Source organism: Stegodyphus dumicola, chromosome 2, assembly GCF_044657685.1.
Source record: "Stegodyphus dumicola isolate Sdum_Otavi_A_Nest chromosome 2, ASM4465768v1".
Lineage (NCBI taxonomy): Eukaryota > Metazoa > Arthropoda > Arachnida > Araneae > Eresidae > Stegodyphus > Stegodyphus dumicola.
The window spans coordinates 208,473,322-208,496,732 of NC_140769.1; the positions used below are offsets into that span (position 1 = coordinate 208,473,322).

The 23,411-nt window shown below is 35.2% G+C and overlaps 1 protein-coding gene across 2 annotated transcripts in view; it reads left to right on the plus strand.

Annotated features, from left to right (window-relative positions):
• The window catches only part of LOC146998805 (uncharacterized), a 97,398-nt gene that overhangs the window by 56,407 nt on the left and 17,580 nt on the right, over positions 1-23,411 (plus strand). Inside the window, exon 2 of one of the 2 annotated variants that reach the window (XM_085811673.1) lies at positions 6,792-8,083. The exons of the other annotated variant lie outside the window; for it this stretch is intronic. Within the exon in view, the coding sequence (XP_085667799.1) occupies positions 6,877-7,950 (1,074 nt within the window). The 5' untranslated portion in view covers positions 6,792-6,876 and the 3' untranslated portion in view covers positions 7,951-8,083. Of the gene's footprint in view, positions 1-6,791; positions 8,084-23,411 lie in introns of those variants that run through there. 2 annotated transcript variants of the gene reach the window in all.

The window sequence follows — 23,411 nt, forward strand, 5'->3', positions numbered from 1 at the left end:
AAAGGAAAATAATAGAAGTTTAAAACTTACAAAATTACGTGATTCAAATCTTATTTATTGCAAAAACTTAAACTCTTATGACACTTTCAATTGCACAAGAGGCCCTTGCTTTTACGACAGCATTTATTTGTGGAACACTTCCTTTTGCAATGACAGCGTGTACATATACTCCTCTCTTTTCAACCTACACCAGAACACATCCGTGAGTGTCGACATACACCGGTGAGGGTCCGAATGTACAAGAATGTAATGCAATATTCGATCTTTCACCGACGTATTTGGTGAATGTTGACATTCTCCGTCGACATTCTCCAATTTCGGTCTTTCACGGTAACATATATATATATATATATATAAAGATTTTATATATATATATATATATATGATTTTCCTTTTACAATTGAAATTTTATTCTTCATGATGATTTAACTCTAGTCCCCGTTAAAACATTATTAACATTTTGCTTTCAAATTACTTCAAAACATCTTTCGAAATATAACTTACCAGTATGGATTCACTCTTTTAAAATAATTCTACTTTAATTAAACTTAGGAGATAATATAATCAATTAATCAATATTGTTTAGGAAATAAATTATTATTAACTAACTTTGCAGCAATTGCGCAAGTAATTGTAACTTCTTTTCGCACTTAATGAATTTAAGATCATACAACATTGGATATGCTAAATAGCAGCTATTAGCGCTATTTATCGCTTGCCTAATGTACCCACTTTATATATTACCACCATTCTTCTTTCTTAATATTTTAATTTTTAAGTTTTATAAAGTTCTTATACAAAAACTTTACTGTATTGAAGGTTAGCAGCCTCCTTACTTTTATATCTTGCTAGTTTATCTGAAATTGAAATCATTTAATGTCATTCCACTAGATGAAAAACTTGAAAATTTAACGCCATGCCTGCTACAGATAAACCCAAAATACAATTTTTATGAAAAACATTTAACTGTATTTACATGATTACATGCGGCACTTGACATATAAAATATATAGGACAGACTAAAAACAATCTTAACTTTCGAATCAATAACCATAGAGCTTAAATCAAAACATTCAACGCACAAAAAATAGCATTAAAATAAGTACACCATCACAACTCAATACAGCAGAATTAGAGCACTTTAAACACCATGACTTCAACTCTATTCAACTTCAGATACTAGATATAATACCCAATCACAAAACACGAATTTTTCAGGAATCTCTCTATATACTAAAACAACGTTCACTTTATCCATATGGACTTAACACTTATATACATAGTCATAGAGATACTTCTAAGAAGTCTATTTTCAGCCAATTTAAGCACTACAGCAACAAAACGCAGAGAGGAATAAGAGGAAGCAAAATAAAAAATAATGCGAGATTTTTATCCACTTTGGATACATTTGCATTGAAAAAACAATTGAAATGTTTCTTTGACTCAGACAACTTTCCCAAGAAACCTCTCAACTGTTACACTCCTGTACTAATAAATTCCTTATCAAACTAAAAAAATTCATTCAATAAAGCTACGACGACACACAAATCATTAAAGACATGATTCTCGATTTTAGTTTTTTCGGACTCTCTAATAGTCTCACTCAACGCAAAATTTATTTTAAAGTCAATTTTCTACATCCGCAGTTTGACAATATTCATTTCTCAAGAATCATCAGAGATTGTAAAGATTACTTCCCCGCAGTTGATACATTAACTATGGTTGCATTTAAATATCAAAGGACCTTAAGCAACTTGCTGACTAACCACCATGAAATAGATGAAACAGCAGAATGACATTGTAAGACACCAATTTACAGCAATTACGTGGATTCTCATCACCAGCGCATAATTACTGGCAACCTGAATATCATACAGAACCATCAACTTAAAACACTAATGAGTTATGGTACAAAATTTAGACCAGTCAGAAACATGACTACAAATTTCTGTTACAAGACTTTCGAAAACAACATCAACAAAGTTATAGTTAAAGCAAGCTATCAACTGAATTTACCCATAGATACCTTATAAAAATGGAAAGCCAAAATTCTTCAACGCATATCCACCGAAATCAGTCACCTCAAGTTTAAAAGTACACTGAATTGGTCGCAACTTACATCAGATATTAAAAAATTAAAACAGCTCTTTACTATTACAAAAATAGTTAAACAACTAATAACTTTAGCATTATATGAAAACAATTCTACGCAGAAATTATTCATAAAGAACTTCTCAACGCGACTACTTATCAATTAGCCAACCTTACAGAAACATCTATAATAAACAGGTTTAAAACTTTTCATAAGAAACTCAATATTACTTTCAATGCAAACTACAACAGATTTACTAATCTTTATGCGATTCCCAAATTCCATAAAACACAATTAAAATTCAGATTTATTGCTAATGGAACTAATAAATTACAAGAAAAATGTAGACTATTATTTTTCAATTCAACTTAATAAAATCTGTAAATTTATTTTCAATGATTGTAACACTAATCATAACAATCCTGGATCATTCATAATAACACTCCTGTCATTAATACTATTCAAACCATTAACATCCAAAACATTAATTGCTATGACTTTGAAAACTTATATACCTCACTTCCTCTAGAAGAAATCTATACCAGTCTACTTGATCTAACTAAACTCTTCCCTGATATGCTCAATATCATGACTCTTGACAAATGGGAAACCTACCTAAAATGCACACTTTTTCATAACTACATCAAGTTTCAAAATCAAATTTTTAAACAAGTCAGAGGATTGCCAATGGGCTTACATTCCAGCACCTCGATCTGTAATATCTTTTTATTTGTCAAAGACTTTAACTTCCAAAAAAATCTACAACCACAAGAGTTAAATTACTACAAACACACCTACAGATATATTGATGACCTTATTACAATTAATAATTTTGATAAAATTGAACACTCCGAGATTTATCCGAATTGTCTTACACTTAATAAAACTAATAATTCACAAAATAGCATAGACTTTCTAGATCTTCAAATCATTAACTACAAAAAAATTTTACTTTTTGACAAAACAAGAAACTTCAATTTCAGTACTAACAAATTAATAAATTGGAACTCCAACATATCCAAAAAAGTAATTAACAATACTATAATTAATCAAATACAACGAATTAAAATTATATGGACAGATACAATAGATTTACAACGCGAAATTTTGCTCCTTATTAAAATTCTCAAAAATAATCTAATACCCATTCAATTTATCAACCATTGCCTTAAAAGAGCAGGCGTTAAATACTCACCCTAAATCATGTAACTGATAGGGATATGATAATTTGTTCCTAAACCTGAGAAGGCGGTATAAGTTGGATGACTATCAGTTGAAGGATTTGTATATAGTGTAATTACTCAATTGTATATATTGTAAAAACCTAATTGTCTTCAGACTCATGCTGTTACTATACTGTTACTAAAAAAATGGGCCTATTTCATGACTTTAGTCTGTCTAATAGCTCTTGGACAGTGAAAAATTCCTTTTTTCCTTTCTTAAATTCTTAATCATTGCGACACGACAATTAGCCAGAAATTAATTAATTTCCATTCACTAGTATTTTCAAAAAAATCTTAACAGACATTCTCCCTCAAATAAGAACTCCACATAATACATCCCTCAAGAATTCCGAGTCCAACCCACTACCATAAATTACTTCACCCAAGTCTTACCGACTGATATTATTCAAAGCCCCCACTGCCGCTAAGAATTTTCGGACACCCAACACTTATGAGTCAGACATGAAGAGAATACTTTGCCAACTCCCCCACTAGAAAGAATGTAAGTTACTTAATACCTTTTCTGGCCTTTATATCTTCATGTACATTCACTGTTCTTATTATATATTATTTTTTACATTTTTTTATATTACTTTATATTGTCTTTGATTTGTTTTTACAAACTTTGCATTATTTATCTTATTTTGTAATCTTCTATGTTTATTTCAACTTTACTTTGAATTCGATTTCATAATAACAATTTCCAATGTTTAATTTTTACAAATAATATAGAACTCAAAAGCATAAACATGAAGGAGTCGGGGACGGTTACTCGGGTTATATCGGCTTTCTCTACAGATTTTGCTTTTTACTCCAAATTGAATTTCCAATGTTTAATTTTTAAAAATAATATAGAACTCAAATGCATAAACATGAAGGTGTCGGGGACGGTTACTCGGGTTATATCGAATTTCTCTACAGATTTTGCTTTTTACTCCAAATTGAATTGACTAAATTGCTTCATAAGAATAAGTTCTTTGAGTATAAGCATTGGATCATAATCCCTTCTATTCGCGGAGATATTTGGCCTGACTAGAATTGCCGGTTCGGCTTTAACTTATAACTCGAGTAAAGACGAAACACCTTCGTATTTACGTATTTTTATCAATTATTGTTCGTTGAATGGGAGTTGGTTTGTTCCCATTGAAAAGTCAATTAATTTCCGATCAATGACAATGATTACATGGTTTTAATTTTCCTTTTACAATTGAAATTTTATTCTTCATGATGATTTAACTCTAGTCCCCATTATTAACATTTTGCATTTTGCTAAACATTATTAACCAAAAACATTATTAACATTTTGCTTTCAAATTACTTCAAAACATATTTCGAAATATAACTTACCAGTATGGATTCACTCTTTTAAAATAATTCTACTTTAATTAAACATAGGAGATAATATAATCAATTAATCAATATTGTTTAGGAAATAAATTATATATATATATAATCGTTTATTGCAATGCATGGTCGGAAACGCTTTCCTGGCGCTATAGTGACGAGAGACAACACAAGAAAAATAGGGTACGAACAGTGTAAAGATATTTCTTTATTATTCTTAGCGCAGCGAAAACTAAGAAATAAGAACAAAAACATTGGATTGTCATCAAAGAAAGTATTCGAAAGTTCCTTAGGAAAGTATCCTAAACATGGGTTTGGTAGGGGTAGTCCAGTGCATTCTTCAGCAAGATCACGAGACCTCACTTGCATTATCACTTCCGCTCGGGGTACGTCAACACATTAGTGCACGAAATCCCTGTTAGAAGTCCAACAGGAACTTGTGGCACATATCGTGGCAGCTGCTGGGAAAGTCCTCAGGATGCACAGTATTTTCCAGAACATCTTATGGTCGATGTGCGAGAGATGTGATACCTGCATCAGGGTGCAGGTCGTAATTTCGAACACCTTCTTTGAGGTCCATAAGTGTCTAATTTTGTTCCTATTTTTTAATTTCTCTTGTGCTAAGCATAATTGGTGTCCGTTCTTTCTTGTGTTTTGTCTTGTTTGTACCGGCCAGGAAAGTTGTTTCGGCCCTGTTTTGCCATTTCATTTTTCCTCGATGTCGTCTCTCTCATATATGTGCATAATTACTTATGACTCAAGTGTTGCTACTATATGATGAAATTTACAAACACGGTGTTTACAATACTACATATTCCCATCCGAAAATATCTTATTTTTTCCTCTTGCCCTTCAAATAAGAAATGTGTGTCCTTCATTGTAAAATCTCCTGGAACTTTAATACTTCTTTTTTCGAGGACAATGGAGAAAATATTTCAGTATAGGCAGCTGTCAATATTCAAACATTACATTGTGAAAGCCATTAAAGTGATTTCGGCCATTAGCCGAAACGCTCAGAAAGGCTTAATTCGCATAAGGATTTAGGAAATACATTTTGAAAAACTTAGCAAATTTTCCTTCAATAAATTTAATGGAACAGGCAAAAGAAATTACAGGGAACAATAAATATAGGAGAAAACAGATATTTCTTTTCCTAATTTGTTTTACTGTGTTTGATTTCTTTCTTTCTTCCTGTATAAATAATTAAAACTTAAAGAATGTAACTGAAGAATGAGAATAAAATTTTCAATTGAAAACAAATGGTGGCAAAACTCCTAGTGCTGCTCTGCTGGACGACGAAATAGACCAGCAATATTTTCCGAATTTGGAATAACAAGAGAAAATTTGAAACCTGTGCAGCCAGCGATGCAAAGGGATTCTTCTGAGAGAAAGATGACTTAAATGAGGAAACTCGGAGATAATGTAATGATGTGTAAGGTTACCTCTACTGGGATAATAATAAGAAAAGGTTAAAATACAAAATACGTAAGTAAATTATACAAAAATTGAAGAAATTTAAAATATCTAGCAAGCGTAAGAAATAGTAATTGATTCAAAACCTAAATGAATCTAAAGCTCTCAAACTTATACTCGTTTAAATACAGGTTTTTCTGATTCAGAAAGAACGTTACGTGTATATCTTCTAAGATGCTTTTTCCATCCTTTTTTTTTTTGTAGTTGTTTCATTTTTGATTTCAGTTTCCTTTTTTTCTCCTATTTTGCAATTTTCCCCATTGTTTCCCTCTGTTTTTAAGCCACCTGTTTATTATTACTATTATTATTATTACAACTTATGTAAAAATTAAGTAAGGAAAAGTAAGGCACTGAAACTTTGCAAATTATCACACTCTACGTGAGATTCATGGTGGTCGCTTATTGCATACAAATCACGCCAAATTCTTTAACTTCTCTGCTTGGCTTTAGGTCCTTATAACGAAAACAACCAATTCGCCCTTTGTAGAAAAATATTCTGTCAGGCAATAAATCTACGGGGAGATTTTTCCCTATGAAACTGAGCCCAAAGTGTTATATAGTATCTAAATATTAAAGTGTTGTACATGTTAAACGTGATCGTCGTTGCATTACTTTCACTTTTTTACTACTGAAATAAAGATATACTGATTATTTTGTAGATTGGAAAACCCTCCTTGTGATCATGAAAAGGAGCAAAAACTGGAAACCGAGAGAGAACTAGAAAAGAAGCGAGAACCGGAAAAGATGCAAGAACTGGAAAAGAAACAAGAACTGAATAAAAAGGAAGAACCGGAAAAGAAGGAGAAACTGCAAAAGAAGGAGAAACTGCAAAAGAAGCAAGAACTGGAAAAGAAACAAGAACTGAATAAAAAGGAAGAACCGGAAAAGAAGGAGAAACTGGAAAAGAAGCAAGAACTGAAAAACAAGAAAAAACTGGAATTGACACAAAAACTAGAAAAGAAGCAAAAGCTGGAAAAGATACAAAAACTAGAAAAGAAGCAAGAACCGGAGAAGATACAAGAACTGGAAAAGAAGCAAGAACTGAAAACGAAGCAAGAGCAGGAAGCGAAGCAAAAAATGGAAAAGAAGCAAGAACTGAAAATGAAACAAGAGCAGAAAAAGAAGCAAAAACTGGAAAAGAAGGAAGAACTGAAAAACAAACAAAAACTGGAGAAGCAACAGAAACTAGAAAAGAAGCAAGAACTGAAAAAGAAGCAAACACTGGAATGGATTCAAAAACTAGAAAAGAAAGAAGAACTGAAAAACAAGAAAAAACTGGAAGAGATACAAAAACTAGAAAAGAAAGAAGAACTGAAAATGGAGAAACTACTAGAAGAGATGCAAAAACAAGTGAACAAAGAAGAACTGAAAAGGCAGAAGGAACTGGAAAAAATGCAAAAACTAAAAAACAAAGAAGAACTGAAAAAGCAGAAAAAGAAGCAAAAACTGGAAAAAAAGGAAGAACTGAAAAACAAACAAAAACTGGAGAAGCAACAGAAACTAGAAAAGAAGCAAGAACTGAAAAAGAAGCAAACACTGGAATGGATTCAAAAACTAGAAAAGAAAGAAGAACTGAAAAACAAGAAAAAACTGGAAGAGATACAAAAACTAGAAAAGAAAGAAGAACTGAAAATAGAGAAACAACTGGAAGAGATACAAAAACAAGTGAACAAAGAAGAACTGAAAAGGCAGAAGAAACTGGAAAAAATGCAAAAACTAAAAAACAAAGAAGAACTGAAAAAGAAGAAGAAACTGGAAAAAATGCAAAAAATGGAAAAGAAGCAAGAGCCGGAAAAGATGCCAGAACTGGAAAGATAGATGAGTCAGAAAAGACGCAATACCTGGAAAAGAAGCAAAAAACGGAAAATAATCCAAATCTGCAAAACCAGCAGGAACCGGAAAAGAACTGTCAAACCCGAAAAGGAAACCGGATGAACTGCGAAAAGAGCCAGAACTGCATAACGACTGTAGAACGATTGATTTAATGACCAAACGAAGCAAGACCCGAAAAAGAAAAATAGAACAAATAAATCATATACCACTGCAAATAATACCACTGCAAGCATTAAATATCAACGTCAAAAGAATAAACACCTTTCTTCAAGGAAGCTTTGCAATACACTGTCATAAGCCAGAAGGTATAGAAAAAATCAGCTATAACCTCATTGCCAAAACAGTTGCAAAAGATATAGTTAACGTAAAACTTCCGGAAGCCACAATACCAAAATGCACAATTCATAATACTCCAAAAAATTTCAACTCTGATGAACTGATTCAAATTATAGCCCAAGAAACATAATCAAATATTTCCCACCTAAGGCCTTTATTTAAACTGAATTATCAAAATAATATCGATAAATGGATCATAAAATGTCACGGTCAAACTTTCCAAAATTTTATGAGTAAAAAACAAATATATATTGGATGGCGCACCAATAAAATAACCGAGTTTATCGGTGTACGCAGATGTCAAGTCTGTCAGGATTTCTCTCATAAGACAAACCAACCAAAATGCTCATTCTACGGCGGAAAATATGTTTCTTGCTGTTATTCCCAAACTCCGTCCTGCATAATCTGTTGGATTAACAATAAAAAGTATGAAACAAAATTTGACTGTAAACATCCAGCTTTAGCTATTTCCTGGTCCACATATCAAACAAAAGTTAGACGAGTAAAATCCAATACATATTATCAACAATAATGCAAGATCCTGCAGACTATCTATAGACCCTTTCCATCAATAAAAAGAATAACAATGGCATCCGCTTTCTCAAAATAAATCTTCAAAGAGCAAAGACCGCCACCGACCAACTATGTCAGTATCAAGTAGATTATCTGGCAGATTTTATTATAAATCAAGAACATTATTGCATCACTGGCAAATTAGGAAGAAGTCCAAATAACTGGGCAATTATTCAACGTCATGCTTCAACGGGTGTTTTATCTCCTCGTACAGCCATATTCATTCCAAACAATAAATGGAATTCTACAATAATTATTAATACTCGAGATATAATCACAATTTCAATCAATACTAATGCATCTCAGCTTCTTATTACTAGTATCTATATATCTCCGTCAAAAATCCAAATCAAACCTTATCCATACTAAATGAAATCTTACAACAATAATAATAGTCCGCATGTTTTTTGTGGAGACTTTAACTCGCAAAGTACTTAATGAGGATACTTACAAACCGATCACAGAGGAAGAATACTTGAAGAATTTTTAAATGCAAACAATCTCATTCTACATAATCATTTTACTGACCGACCTACCTTTGATAATACCTACAATAATTATTGGACTGATCTTCTTATTTCTACAACACATCTTGATAATAAAATTAACAACAGATCAATACTAGATGAACATACCGAATCTTATAACAAATATATCTCTTTTGATATAACTGAATATACGTCGTTTACTGCACTTACCAGATTTAAAATCAATAATAACAAAAAAAAAAAAGAAATTTCAACAAAAGTTCAATCCAATTTCAAATGACTTTCTAAATGCTATTATTCTGTGTACAACCAAAACAGAACTTAATAATATTACCAAGGAACTTATCAGAAAGTTTCAAGATACCTACGAACGTACCTTCTTCAAAAGATCATCAATACCCATTATAAAAATCAACTGGTGTCGAAAGAACTCCGCTAAGTCAAACACAAAACACGAGCATTACGAAGAAAACTGAAATCATCGCAAACGAATGAAGAACGACTCAACCTACTTCAAAAATACAAAAAACGAAAAGCCCCATATAAAAAGCAAATAATGTCTGCAAAGCTTTAAGCATGGTGCAACTATTGTTCAAACAACCAGTATACGTATGGCTCATTGTACAAAATTGAAACCAACAAAATCTTCCACCCAACGCAACTTACAGTCACTAATAGGGGAAATAATGATAAAAATGTTACGAAGATCACTTTAGAAAACATTGTAGATGTTATTCTACTAAAAGAAAACATATATGATGATTTAACTGAACAAAGATTAATTCGTTGTAATCTACTTCCAAGAAAATGATAACACATTTACAGCCATGGAACTCAATCTATTTATTAAAAAACTCAATAACGAAAATGCTCCTGGACCAGATAGAATCTGCTATCAAATTATACATAAAAGTAATCCTAAGCTAATTCTAATCTGCAATAAATGTCTCCAACTTGGTATTTTTCAAGACTGCTATAAAACAAGACAAAACATACTCTTCCTCAAAAAGAACAAAGCTCATGAAAATCCTAATTCCTATCGGCCAATTAACCTTCTACCATCCCTTGGAGAAAATCTGAAAGTTGTATTATAGGAAGACTTGAATACCATTTTCACCATCATAAATTCATTAATGAAAATCAGTGTGGATTTAGGCAGCAAAAATCTACCATTCATGCAACCAGTGCAGTCCTAAACCAAATCCATGTTAATAAAATCAATAACCTACACTCCGCAATAATCAGCTTAGGTCTCAAATCAGCCTTTGATTCATTATGGCGGCCCTCAATTAAAGAAGCACTTAGAAATATTGAATGTACTTATAATATCTATTAAATTATCAATAATTTCCTTGATAATCGGCATAGTCTCATTTTATATAATAATTCTTTAATCAGAAGAAAACAAGTTCGTGGATGTTCACAAGGCGCATGTATAAGCGCAGAATTATGGAATATTACATTTAATAAAATTATAAAAAGTGCTTGGCTTCCTTTTGCTAAAATTACTGCTTTCGCCGATGATGTCGCATTTGTTATGAGTGGAAGGTCCCATTTAATCCTTCGAAGAAATTGTCAAGAAATAATAGCCATATTCCAGCAAGAATGCAAGAAAATTAAACTTGAAATTTCATCCTCCAAATCTAGAATCATGACAAATAATAAACCTGGACAAAATCTTACTAAGCAACTTTCTGTTAAAATAAATGGCGAAAAAAATCAAGCATACTAAATTCTTTTCTATTACTTTTAGATCTTCCCGTTGCTTCAAAAACTACCTTATATTCACCTAAATGATTTTCTTATCAATTCGTCGACACATTCTTTTGTGACTTTTAAAGATCATAGATTTATTGTTAGGTAACAGAATTTCAAATTTAAAGGATGGTGGCAATTCATATCGGCCATCGGAAAGAAAATTTAATATCTCTTTGAATTGCTTAACTGTGTTGGTGTGAGCAAGTTCTAGTTTAACATCTTCGGTTGGGTCTGTTATGTCAATGGCATTTAAATTCCAGAGTTCGGTTACACAAGATTAGAGGAATGCAACGACACTATATTGTTGAACAAATTATTTTCCAGTAATGCTAGAATAGTAGCTGAAGTAGATTTTTCAGATAAGCTGTTTACTTTACCAATCACAGTGTATCCGAATTCAGTCGCCACTACAGACACACCCGAGTGCAGTTTCAGAGAGCTGCCAGCAATAATGTCCCCGATGGCATCTGCTCCTAAAAGTAATTCAATGTTATATTCCTTAGCTTGCAAATCAGACAAGGTGATATTTCTACCTTTTAATTTAGGGTATTGTGATCAACTATTTTTGGAACAGATTCGCATATTTTGTTATGAGTAAGTACTTCAAAGTTATGTTCATACGTTCCCTCAAAATTTCTTAAATTAACATCAAACACTAAATGGCAATTAGGACTTGTCTCTCTCTCCCCAAGAATAGTTTGTTTCTATTTGGGACGCAGTTGCAAAAACGTGATGACCCTTTCTGAAAGATAAGATTATGTGAACTACTGTCGAAAATCGTACGAACTGTAAGTTGTGTACCTTCGAAAACTATTTTTAAATCAAATGTTTGCAAATACACATTTTTATTAACAGTTAGCTGATTAGACAATGCATTACTTGAAAAAACAGTACTTTCAGTTTCATTTCGCTTTACAGTTTCGCTATTAGAGCACATATTGGTATAGTGAAATTTATACACATGTTAAACATTTTACTTTTTTTCTGAAGGCCTGTGAGCTATGTCCAACTCGTAGGCGGCGAAAATAGACAGGCGTTTGCACCAAAGGCTTTAGTTTATCTTCTAAACACATTTTGCGAGCAGAAAAACATTCGGCAGAATTGTGGGATTTCTAACAAAAAATACAACCTAAATTCCGCCTACCTGTATTGCCTTGGAAATTTACGAAGGCAGCAGCTGTAGAGCAATAGGGAACATCAGAATGTGGACGTGAATGAGCAGAAAGGGAAGCTCCCGACCCGGCTACGTGCGAGCTTAATCCTTTCCTCCCTTTGCACTTGGTTTCGAAGAAAGCACAAACGTTTATCCAAAGAGCGCGCACTATCTTGCTGGGACGAAGCATCATCCATTGAACAGTTTCTGGTAAGCAGGACTCAACAAGTGGCTCCAAAAATTCAGCAAACTCTTCCTTAGTTCTACCTTTGAGCTTTCGAGGGCCATGAGCTTGCTCTCAAGTAAATCATAAAGTTCAGCTAAATCTCATTTAATCCGACCAGCAGCATTTTTCGTTACTATGGAAAATGGATCCCGTACATAAATCTGAACCAAACCATCATTAAATCAAACCATCTTTAAAACTTTCGTTTTCAATCTTCTGAGCTATATCTGGGCGACTAATATCTGTAACCTAAATGCGATTTTATTCTAAATCTGCACCCTAAATACGACTGAGCTATTTCTGTACCCTAAACGCGACTTTCGTTTTGCTTTCAAAATTTTGGTATCCGTACTTAACGAAAAATAAAATCGCGGACTCTATGTTCTCGAGATTCAATATATTGCAACCCACTAGGTTACAAAGTGCACGTTACAGTTGAAATAATCGGAGCACGGATCATTCAATGTCGAGATGTTTTTCGATATTTCACACAAGTGGAAATGTTACATTACTCTAATTTATACATAGACATAAAAAGGGATTTCCCCGTTTTGTTCGCAGAAAAGAAAAAAATGATAATAATGAAAACTAATCGAGTCACAAGCCTCTCTCCTTCTGTCGAATCCTCCGAGCAGATCATCCGTAATTATGGCAAAGCACACGAGAGCTATCTGCCTAAAGGGAGGGATGCCTTCGTGGAGGACTTTCTAAGGGAAACTGGCTCGTATGCACGTTACACATGGGGAAAACCACGAAAACGCCCATGCAGCCAGCCCGTTCGCGGGATTTGAACCTTTAAATTTGCATCCGAGTTTTTATTTTAAATTAACTTTACGAAACACTCGTTGAAGTAGCACTCGTTCATAGTAATCTCATTCCTAAATATTTTATTTCTAAATCTTTGCTTCTGTCAAATTTTTCCTATTCACCACTGCATCGATATTGAAGGTAGCTTTTCTTATTTGTTTCCGCTCGACCACAATGTTTAGTGACTGAATTTCACTGACAGTTTTAGTTGAAATGGGAAGGAATAAAAATAATGCTTTAAAACTGCAATACGAGAGGAGGAAACTGGAAAGTGTAATAGTACTAGCTATTTCACTTTGTAAGAAAATTTTATCCCGGAATAAAACTACATCAATTTTCTACACAATTCCTGCTCGCTCTGCCACTTAGAATTTTGCATAAAAAATTCAGGTTTGCTGAATTATGCAATAAATAACTGCACCGGGATCCTGAATTTGGGAATAGTAAAGCATTCTTAAAGAAATTTAGTAGGAGTTTCATCTGTAAATTCAATGTCAGCGAAAATGTCAAAAATACGCTAGTAAACGGAAGTAGGCCGTTTGCAACACATCTCCCAAGGAATCTTTCACTGTTTATTCGGCTTCCCTCTTTCATGTAATTTTATTCAGACTTATGTTCATCCCATCATCTCTAATCTACACAGTTTAATTTTTCAGCGTCAATAAGCAAGGAAGAACAAGCACGGAGTCTAAATCGTGGGAGTGGAGAGTTCAAAATTAAGCAACTTTTATAGCAATTTATTGTCTGCCTTCTTCCTTTTCGCCATCGACACAACAGCTGGTTCACTGGGTTACGTGCTCATTAGCCTTCTTAATCCCCGTAAATGGAACAATAAAAAACTGGAGCTTGGTGCAATGTCCTCCGGGAAAGAACGTTTCGCAATAAAACGTTCAAATTGCTGAATTTTTTACTTCATGAAGCCGGTCTGGTTTACCCATATTTTTGAGAAAAATTTCCTTAGATAAGAATTTCGGAAGTTTCTTATAAGTTCACACATGTAACACTAAAAGGAACTACACTAAAAGGAGAAATGTCGGCACTCACCTTTCCAAAAAGTTCGGATATATGTTACATAAAATTAGTAATCACGGAAAAACATTTTCTCCACACCAAGACATTACAAAACCACCGCTTTACATCTAAGAAGCAATGCAGTTTCATTCAAAAAAGTAAAACAATTAAACTTAGAAACTAAATGTATCCTGAGCAAGAAAGAGACAAACTTTTATACCGTATAGGCGGACGAGAAAACTGGTATGCAATAAGCGGGCAATACTTTCTATATATAGAGTACAAGATTTGTTTATTTAATATTAAAATACAATGCGTCTACGCTGTCTTCAGAAATTCCCTGTGTTGCCATCTACGGCTTTATATTCTTCGACTACAGATATTCACGGACACTTTACTTAAATTACCGTATTGGGTTTGGGGTGAGCATGGATATAATAACTATAAAAATATGCATTCTCAGAAATAAAAGCAATGCAATTGTAGAGCCATATACTAAGGCAAAAGTTTTGTTATTAACTGCAAAGGAAAATTAAATATTTATATTAAAATATCAAACGTGTGGATGTTGATGTAAACAGCGGCATAAAATCTTGTTTATAAAAACCTATAATATTGATAATTTCCTATAAAGGAACACTACTAATATAGTAGTGTCGTTTCGATGACATCGATTTATTGCATCATCATCTAGTTTCTGATAAAGTTCAGTTGAAGTGGAAAAATTAGAACACCATGAAATGAAAAAGAACAATGCCTGGTTTCCTATTTGTGAATTTCGATATGAGAAATGAAAATTAAATGTTAATTTTATCGGAGTCAGAGAAATGTTTAGCATTTTCTTAAATTCTTGACACTTCATTCGATCTTATCAAATCTATTTCAAAAAATTTTAATGAAATAATATAAGTTCCCATACAAAAGTTTTAAAAAAGATCATTAAAGGAAAAATAATTAAAAACATGCATTTTCGACTGGTAAGCAATCTCTTTCTTTCATGATTCGGCTTATTATGAAAAATGAAAACAAATTTAAACTATTTAACAGTACCTTAATAAACGTAAAAATTTAAAATATCGACTTAGTAGCCTAAACGATAAAATGAATTTAACAAATATTAATTCTCCTTTTCTACAAACATTTATAAAATAGCATCTCTGAAGGCTACTAATTTTTCCAAGAGCACTCGATACGTATAATTCTAATGTTGATCTTTGCAAGGCCCCTCTCTAAATGCGCTGTGGCTCTAAAAATATTTATTAAGTATTACGAAACCCATATTAATTTGGATATCAGACTTGCAAGTCAAGAAATACTCTTGTGAAACTGAAAGAGCCCTTTCCTGAAGAAACACTTTCATACCAAAAATCTTTTCGTATATTTCCGAAATTACTTAACTTATTGGTAAAATGTTTGCGAGTCGTTTGACACAAGGGACTGTTTAAATGATTAAATGCATTCTTGCACTGTTTACGAATTCTGCTTGTACAGATTGGATATTATACATACAACAATAGCTAATAACAGTTAATAAAGGAAATTTACCATTTCAAATATAAAAGTCAAAACATTCTCAACCTCGCCTGTAGCCTAATCACCTCCTCCGTAATTACACGTAATTTGGTGTCATCTCTTTTTGCGATTGAATCATTCTCTTTTTGCGATTGAATTCTCTACAATAGCTTTTTTTTGTTAATTTTGCAGTTGTTTCGCATATTGTACTTATTACCCCAAAATGGACGTTTATCTTGAACGGGATATCAGTCTCGAAACGACAGTTTGATTCGAAACATTTAAATGCGCTGTATCAGTTTTCAGATTATTCCCACCAAATATTATCGCACTGTATTTTATTTAAAGGAATTCAATAAGAAGAATCTGCGTGGATGTATGTAGGTTTTCCGCACTGTGAAGAAACAACTGTTCCGATAACCATCAGATTTAGAGTAGCGCTGCCCTTCACCCCAGCAAGGCCCCATGGAAAGCCGAATTTGGAATTATTACCTATTTCATATTTTGTAAAACAAATTTTTTATTAACAAACCCAGCGAGCAGTGGCAACACTGTACCGAATAAAACATTTTTATTTCCAGCACGCGAGACCGTTTATCGGATATTCTAAATTTATGCTGCTGTGAAATATATTGTAATTTTGTAGTTGAATCCAATTTTAGGTGGTTTAAGGGGCAAAAAGTATCATATTTAATAAATAAAGTAAACGCACAGAGTGTTAATATTAAGAAGGCAAAATAAGTTTTTAAAGCCATCTTAGTAAGAAAACTGAGCGTTGAAGTGATTAGCTGAAAAACGACTGAATAGAAAAAAAAAAAAAAAAAATATATATATATATATATATGCCACCAGTTAAGACTGCATCGCGATTTTTAAACGCATGTTTTTTTATTTTTTTTTGCAATTTAAAAGTAAGGTATTTCTATTAAAAAAAATTAGCTAAATATTAAGCTAGCCCAAAGGCTGCAGAGAAATTATTAACGCGAAGTTCACTGAATCATATACGAGGAGGACAAGTACTATTGCCAAGAATATACAACAATAACGACAGACTGCTATCGTAGAATTCGAACTGGTAATGTGTCCTTCAGCAAGCCGTACACGTTCTAATCTAAAACCTCCCTTAATACTACCTTTTTCTACCTCATTTAAATACGCACGAACTAAGGTTTACATTTTGACAGGGAAGAGGTAAGAGAGAACTCACAGTAAAGATGCGTAACCATAAAATACCTGGTAAATTAAAATGAATAAATATTTTACAACTTTCATCTATTTTACCGAATCCCATGTCGACAAAGTGACTATATCTAACAGATTATGTTCTATCGTTTACAGATTAGGTCAAAAGTTTTCTTTGATGTAGAAAAAATTAGCTCTTGATTTAATGATTGACTTCAGTTTTTTCTTCTTTCCGAGAATCTGACAATTTCCATTTTCAGACAGCCATTTGGGTTCAGAATTACATTGGATTGCCCATGCCACCAGATCTGTAACAAAAGTTTCCCGGAAAATTACGTTTGTTTCAACGATATTATATCTTGCCAATTTATATACATCCAGCTTCATTTATTTCACGCTCTGATATAACTTCCGAGAAGTGAGTATCTAACTGCTACTGTTGATTTCATGATGACGTTTAGGTCATATTTTGAGCTTGCTTTATTTCATGCTCTAAAGCCAATATACCAAAATATGAAAATGATGGAAGATTTTTCATCACCCAGTCCAATTAAACCAGTTATTACATTTTCTGTAAATGGTTACAAAGAAGTTATCTTTCGATTCTTGTCCTTCATTCGCTCGTTGCTTTCTACATTTCTTTAACTCATACAGATATTAATTTAAAGTGACCGCAACATATATTAAAAAATCGAGCGCATACGTCAATGAATATTTTGAACGATACTTTTATATATTAACGTGTAATCTTAAAATATGGGCAGACAATGACCAATGTTTAGAAGAAAAAAATAAATGTAAAAGCCAGCCGTATTTACACGTAAATCATGTAAGAACCTGCCAAAAAGTACTAGCGGTATTTTTTAACAATGATCACTGTCTTTTCCACGCCGTTGTGGAAGGTACGGCGGTTTCAGAGCCAAACATTAAAACAGTTTTCGAGTTTTAGTGAATATTTAGTTGTCATGCAATTACTAAAACCGTTAGGTTTGTTAGGTAAACATTTAAATTTTCTTTCTTTGCAGTCAAAGTGAAATGGGCCAAATGTTATGCATACAGTTTTATTCTCTTATTAAGTTGCTTGCCATTGACATTAGCGGAATGATTGCTGAGGATATGTTTTGGATGCCAAGTTCTTGCTATTGCAAATCGAGCCCTTCAAATACGCCATGGAAACATTTCATTGCAATGGACATCTAAGTGTAAACAAGCCAACCACTGTACTGTTTCGAAAACTCGTTTTACAATTTGTGTTTGCAGGCTCTCAGTAATGTATTGTTGCGTGCGTACGAGTTCGTTATGAAATGAATGCACAAGTCCGATGAAAAATGAACAAAAATTTATTATTATCACAACAAAAATGCTTACATTTTCTCAAATTATCATTCAGTATTACAATATCTCACAGTAGTTATCTTTTAACTACTCAAATGTCCAGTAGAACGTAATTCAAAACAGCTAAAGAACGCTAATCCGCGAATTCGCTACAATCAACAAGAGTAGTTTTCTAAACAACAACAAACTTAGCAACTACTGCGAACTGAGATGTTTGCCTCCTTTTATAAGATTTTAAAATCACGCGCTAGAATTTTCCAGTACTTTCTCGAAATCAAAAAGAGATATTTATTTATTTAATGCACGCGCTCTTGTATTTTCAATTTTCCTGCTTAGCTTTCTTTTAATATTCGTCACGCGCTGCACTGCGCGAGAAATAAAACCATTTAATTTATAATTGAACTAACATTAGCTTTTTAAATACCAAATTCGTAACACTGCCCCCTTCCCAAGGACTGCACGTCCCGGGCAGTACAATCCCTGGACAGGAAGCTAAACTTACAACTGTGGCATACATGCATTAATAAGCATTACATTACAATAATGAACAACATGAACAATAAATGCAATAAATAAAACAAATCAAATGCTATCAAATACAAATCAAATACTAAATGCAAATCAAATACTAAATACAAATCAAATCAAATATACATTTAAAAACAAAAAGGACCATGGTCTTATACTATTTACAATTATTTTCATTACGTACTATGGCCATAGTAATGAGCTAACCTGTCGTAATGAACGACTTTAGAGTTCGAAGGTTTTTTAGGTTTAGAGTTCGAAGACTTACGAATCCGAACCACGATGTCATTCAGCCTATTTAGGACTGTGTACGGGCCATCCCAAGGTGACTGTAATTTCGGACAAAGTCCTTTCCGTCGAGTCGGATTCCACAACCACACCTTGTCTCCTTCGTGGAATTGATGTTCAGTAGCTCTTGTGTCGTAGCGGGTCTTAATCTTCTCTGTCGCCAATTTGACTCTCTCTCGTGCAAAGTTGTGCATCACTTCAAACCGGGCCTGGAGATCTTGAATATATTCCTCAGACGATGAAGGAGAATCCGGAGGGCGTCCAAACAATAGATCACAAGGCAGACGAAGGTCACGACCGAAGACCATCTGTGATGGGGAATAGCCGGTAGTCTCGTGAACAGCACTGCGGTAAGCCAGTAAAAAGAGTGGTAATTTCTTGTCCCAGTCCTGCTGGCTTCTGGAAACCACTAATGAGAGGTTATTAAGGATGGTTCGATTGAACCTCTCTACCATGCCGTCCGACTGGGGATGTAATGGCGTCGTTTGGGTTTTGTCAATGCCGAGTAGTTTGCATAGTTCTTTGATTACTACCGAGGTAAAATTCCTTCCCTGATCGGAATGTAACTGAAGAGGCACCCCGAACCTGGAAATCCAGTGCTGTATCATCACCTCAGCTACTGTAACAGCCTCTTGATCAGGAATAGGATACGCTTCAGGCCACTTGGTGAAGTAATCAATGACAACGAGTATGTATTTGTTACCATCAGCAGTTCGTGGCAGAGGTCCCACGTCTTCCCATCATCCGACTCGAATTTCCGGTATAAGACGCCGTTTCGAATGTGAAGTGAATCCCAGAGTGCCCAGTATTGTTTTGTTGTAGGACTACAGATAGAAATGTCCTGCCATGTAGGTTTTCTGTTTGATGACTCTATTAAATCAAGTATGGGTTTAATGTCACGGTCTTCCAGCTGGTCTTTCCTGACTTCATCATCACTCCACGGGTCTCGATCAGCCGATGTTGATGTTGTAATTTGTCTTGCGACCGGAGTCAGCAGCTCGTATTTCGCTTCCACCCTGGAACAATATCGGCAGCTTTCTGGCAAAGGTCTTCTAGACAGGGCGTCGGCGTTCCCGTGTGATGATCCCTTTCGATGACGGATAGTGATGTCATATTCTTGCAGTCTCTGTATCCACCTGGCTATTTGACCCTCAAGATTCTTAAAATTTAAAAGCCAGGCTAATGATGCATGGTCCGTGCGGAGGAGGAATTTTCTGCCGTATAGATAATGATGGAAATGTTCTACAGCTTTGACTATGGCGAGCAACTCTTTCCTGGTGACACAGTAATTCCTCTCCGGTTTAGACCAGCACTTGCTCCAGTACGCTACTACACGTTCTTGGCCGTCTATTTCTTAGGACAAAACCGCACCGACACTGTCATTGCTCGCGTCCGTGTCGAGAATAAATGGTCTGTCGAGCTGAGGATACGTCAGGATTGGAGCAGATGTTAAAGCTTCCTTTAAGTTGTTAAATGCATCCTCGCATTCTTTTGTCCACAAGAACGTTTGCTTGCTCTCTGTCAGCTTGTGAAGGGGTCTTGCGATGGAAGAAAAGTCCTTCACGAATCTCCTATAGTAGGTGCAAAGCCCTAGGAAGCTTCTCAGCTGATGGACATTTTCGGGACGTGCCCTGGATTTAACCGCTGATATCTTTTCAGGATCCGTGCGTACACCTTCTGCAGAGATGACATGTCCCAGATAAGTCACTTCCTTTCGGAACAATTTGCATTTAGCGGGGCTCAGCTTCAGATTGGCTTTTTTCAGTTTCTGAAGCACCTTCCTAAAATTTTCTAAATGTTCTTCAAAACTCTTTCCGACGATGATGATGTCGTCCAGGTATATCAGGCAGGCTTCGTAGGAAAGGCCTTTCAAAACAGTCTCCATAAGACGTTCGAATGTTGCCGGCGCATTACACAGTCCAAACGGCATCGCCTTGAATTGCCAAAGCCCTTGTCCCGTAGTAAATGCCGTCTTTTCTCGGTCATCAGGGTGTATTTCTACCTGCCAATACCCACTCTTTAAATCAAGTGTTGAGAACCACTTGCTTCCAGAAAGAGTGTCCAAAATGTCGTCAATTCTAGGAAGAGGGTAACTGTCTTTCTTCGTAACCTCATTCAACCGGCGATAGTCAACGCAAAATCTTGTTGAGCCGTCTTTCTTTCTGACAAGAACGATGGGAGATGCCCATGGACTTGCTGAAGGCTCGATAACATCGCTTTCTTCCATATCCTTTAAAAGTGTTCGTACCTCTTCCTGTTTAGCAAACGGTAGGCGTCTTGGATGTTGCTTGATCGGGTGATGATCGCCTGTATCGATTCTATGTTGCGTCAAACTAGTTCGACCCACGTCAGAAGACGAGCGGGAGAAAACAACTTGAAGATCTTTAATGACGCGATCGGCAGCATTCTTCTCTTCATCGTTTAATTGCGCATTCTGCAATAACTCCGATGTAATGCTCTCTGAGGACACGGGTTCTGGGATGTTGCTCTTTCTTTCAACGCTGGTTACTGGAGTACATGCTGCAACCACGTCGCCTTTCTTAATAACTCTCGCCTTCTCAGTTACATTGGCAACTCTCACAGGAATAACCATTCTCGATAAGTCGACGAGTGTTGAGGCTACTAGTACTCCTTTCGGGGTATTAGAGTTATTGGGATATTCTATGATGCCGTAGCGAAAATCTCTGTTTTCGGCTATAGATCCAGGGAGTAAAATTTCTGTTCTTGCCGGTATTGTGATATTGTCTTGTGCTATGATTCTGTGGACAGATTTAACTTCTTCATTATTAATTCCAAATAACGTTATGTCCTCAGACGCAGAATGCAATTCATTATTTTTAAAGTCCAAGGAAAAATTATATTTCCTTAAAAAGTCTAATCCGGGTATGCAAGGATCTGTAACGTCTGCTACATATGCTATGTGATGGTAAGCGGCACTTCCAAACCTGATATTAACGTTCACTTTCCCCGCGATATCGATCTTCTCACCGGACACAGTCTGGAGGGTAACGCAGGGCGGCGTCCAGATAAGTTTGCTTCCCAATTGTCGAGCCAAATCTTTTCGGATGATGGTAACGTTGGCTCCTGTATCTATTGTCATATTGCAGGGAACTCCATTAATATGTCCTATTACAAAAAGTCCATTACTGTCGCCTCTCACTGCAGAAATCTGAAGCGCTTTAAACTGGGGCTTTTCATTATCTGGCAACCTCCGCCCCACGAGATGGCCACTAATTAGTTTCCCTGCTGCTTGCTAGGAGCGGTCTTAACATCCGTGCCCTGGGGTGTTCTGAAGTTTCGTCGTATGTGTCCTTCAGCACCGCAGTTCCAGCACTTAACGGTCGGTTTCTTATCACCAATATTCCGTCTCAAGGCGTTGAGTTGTCTAGTTAAATCGTCTAGACGAGCAGTGACTTGATTCTCTGGCTGCTGGACTTGAGCAGCTCTCACGGGGTGGCGGTCTCGACGAGTGGCTTGCTGGGCTGCCTCGAATTTCATGGCGTACACTAAAGCACTTTTCAAATCTTTAACATCCGCCATTCGTAGAGCCTTCTGTATTTCGGGATCCCGGATGCCATCGATAAAGTACTGCAGGGACAGGATTTCCCTCGTTTCTCTCGGGCACTCCGTAAAGGCGAGGTGGGACAGCTTTTCAACATCTGTGGCGAGTTCCTGGAGTGATTCGGTGGGCTTCTGTTGACGGGATTTTAATTGAAGCCTGCTGTAGTCTTTTAAACATTTCTCGCCAAAGCGCAGTTCCAATGCGCCGGATAAAGCTTCGAAGTCAAGTCTTTGGTTTTCTGGAAGCGTCTGCAGGATATCCGCTGCGTCTGCTCTCAGAGAAGCGGCGAGATGGCAGGCCTTAGTTTGGGAATCCCATCCATTCGCATCCTAAACGATAGAAAATTGTGTTTTATACACTTGCCAGGATGTATTCCCATCATATGTGGATATCTTCAGAGATGGACGAGCAGGCATCGGTAAGAATTTAAAACCCTCAGAATTGCTTCTTTCGTTCGCTATGCTCTTCTTTAAAGTGTCAACTTCTTTCGCAACGGCTGAAACCCTATCATCAATTTGTTGCTCGACGGCAGAAACTCGCTCTTCTATATGGTCTTTTACAGAAGGAACTCTTTCTTCTATTTCTTCTTTCACCGAAGAAACTCTTTCTTCAATTTGACCTTTTACGGAAGAAACCTTTTCTTCAATTTGCCCAACTTTATTTTCAACCACATCTATTCTGCCTTCC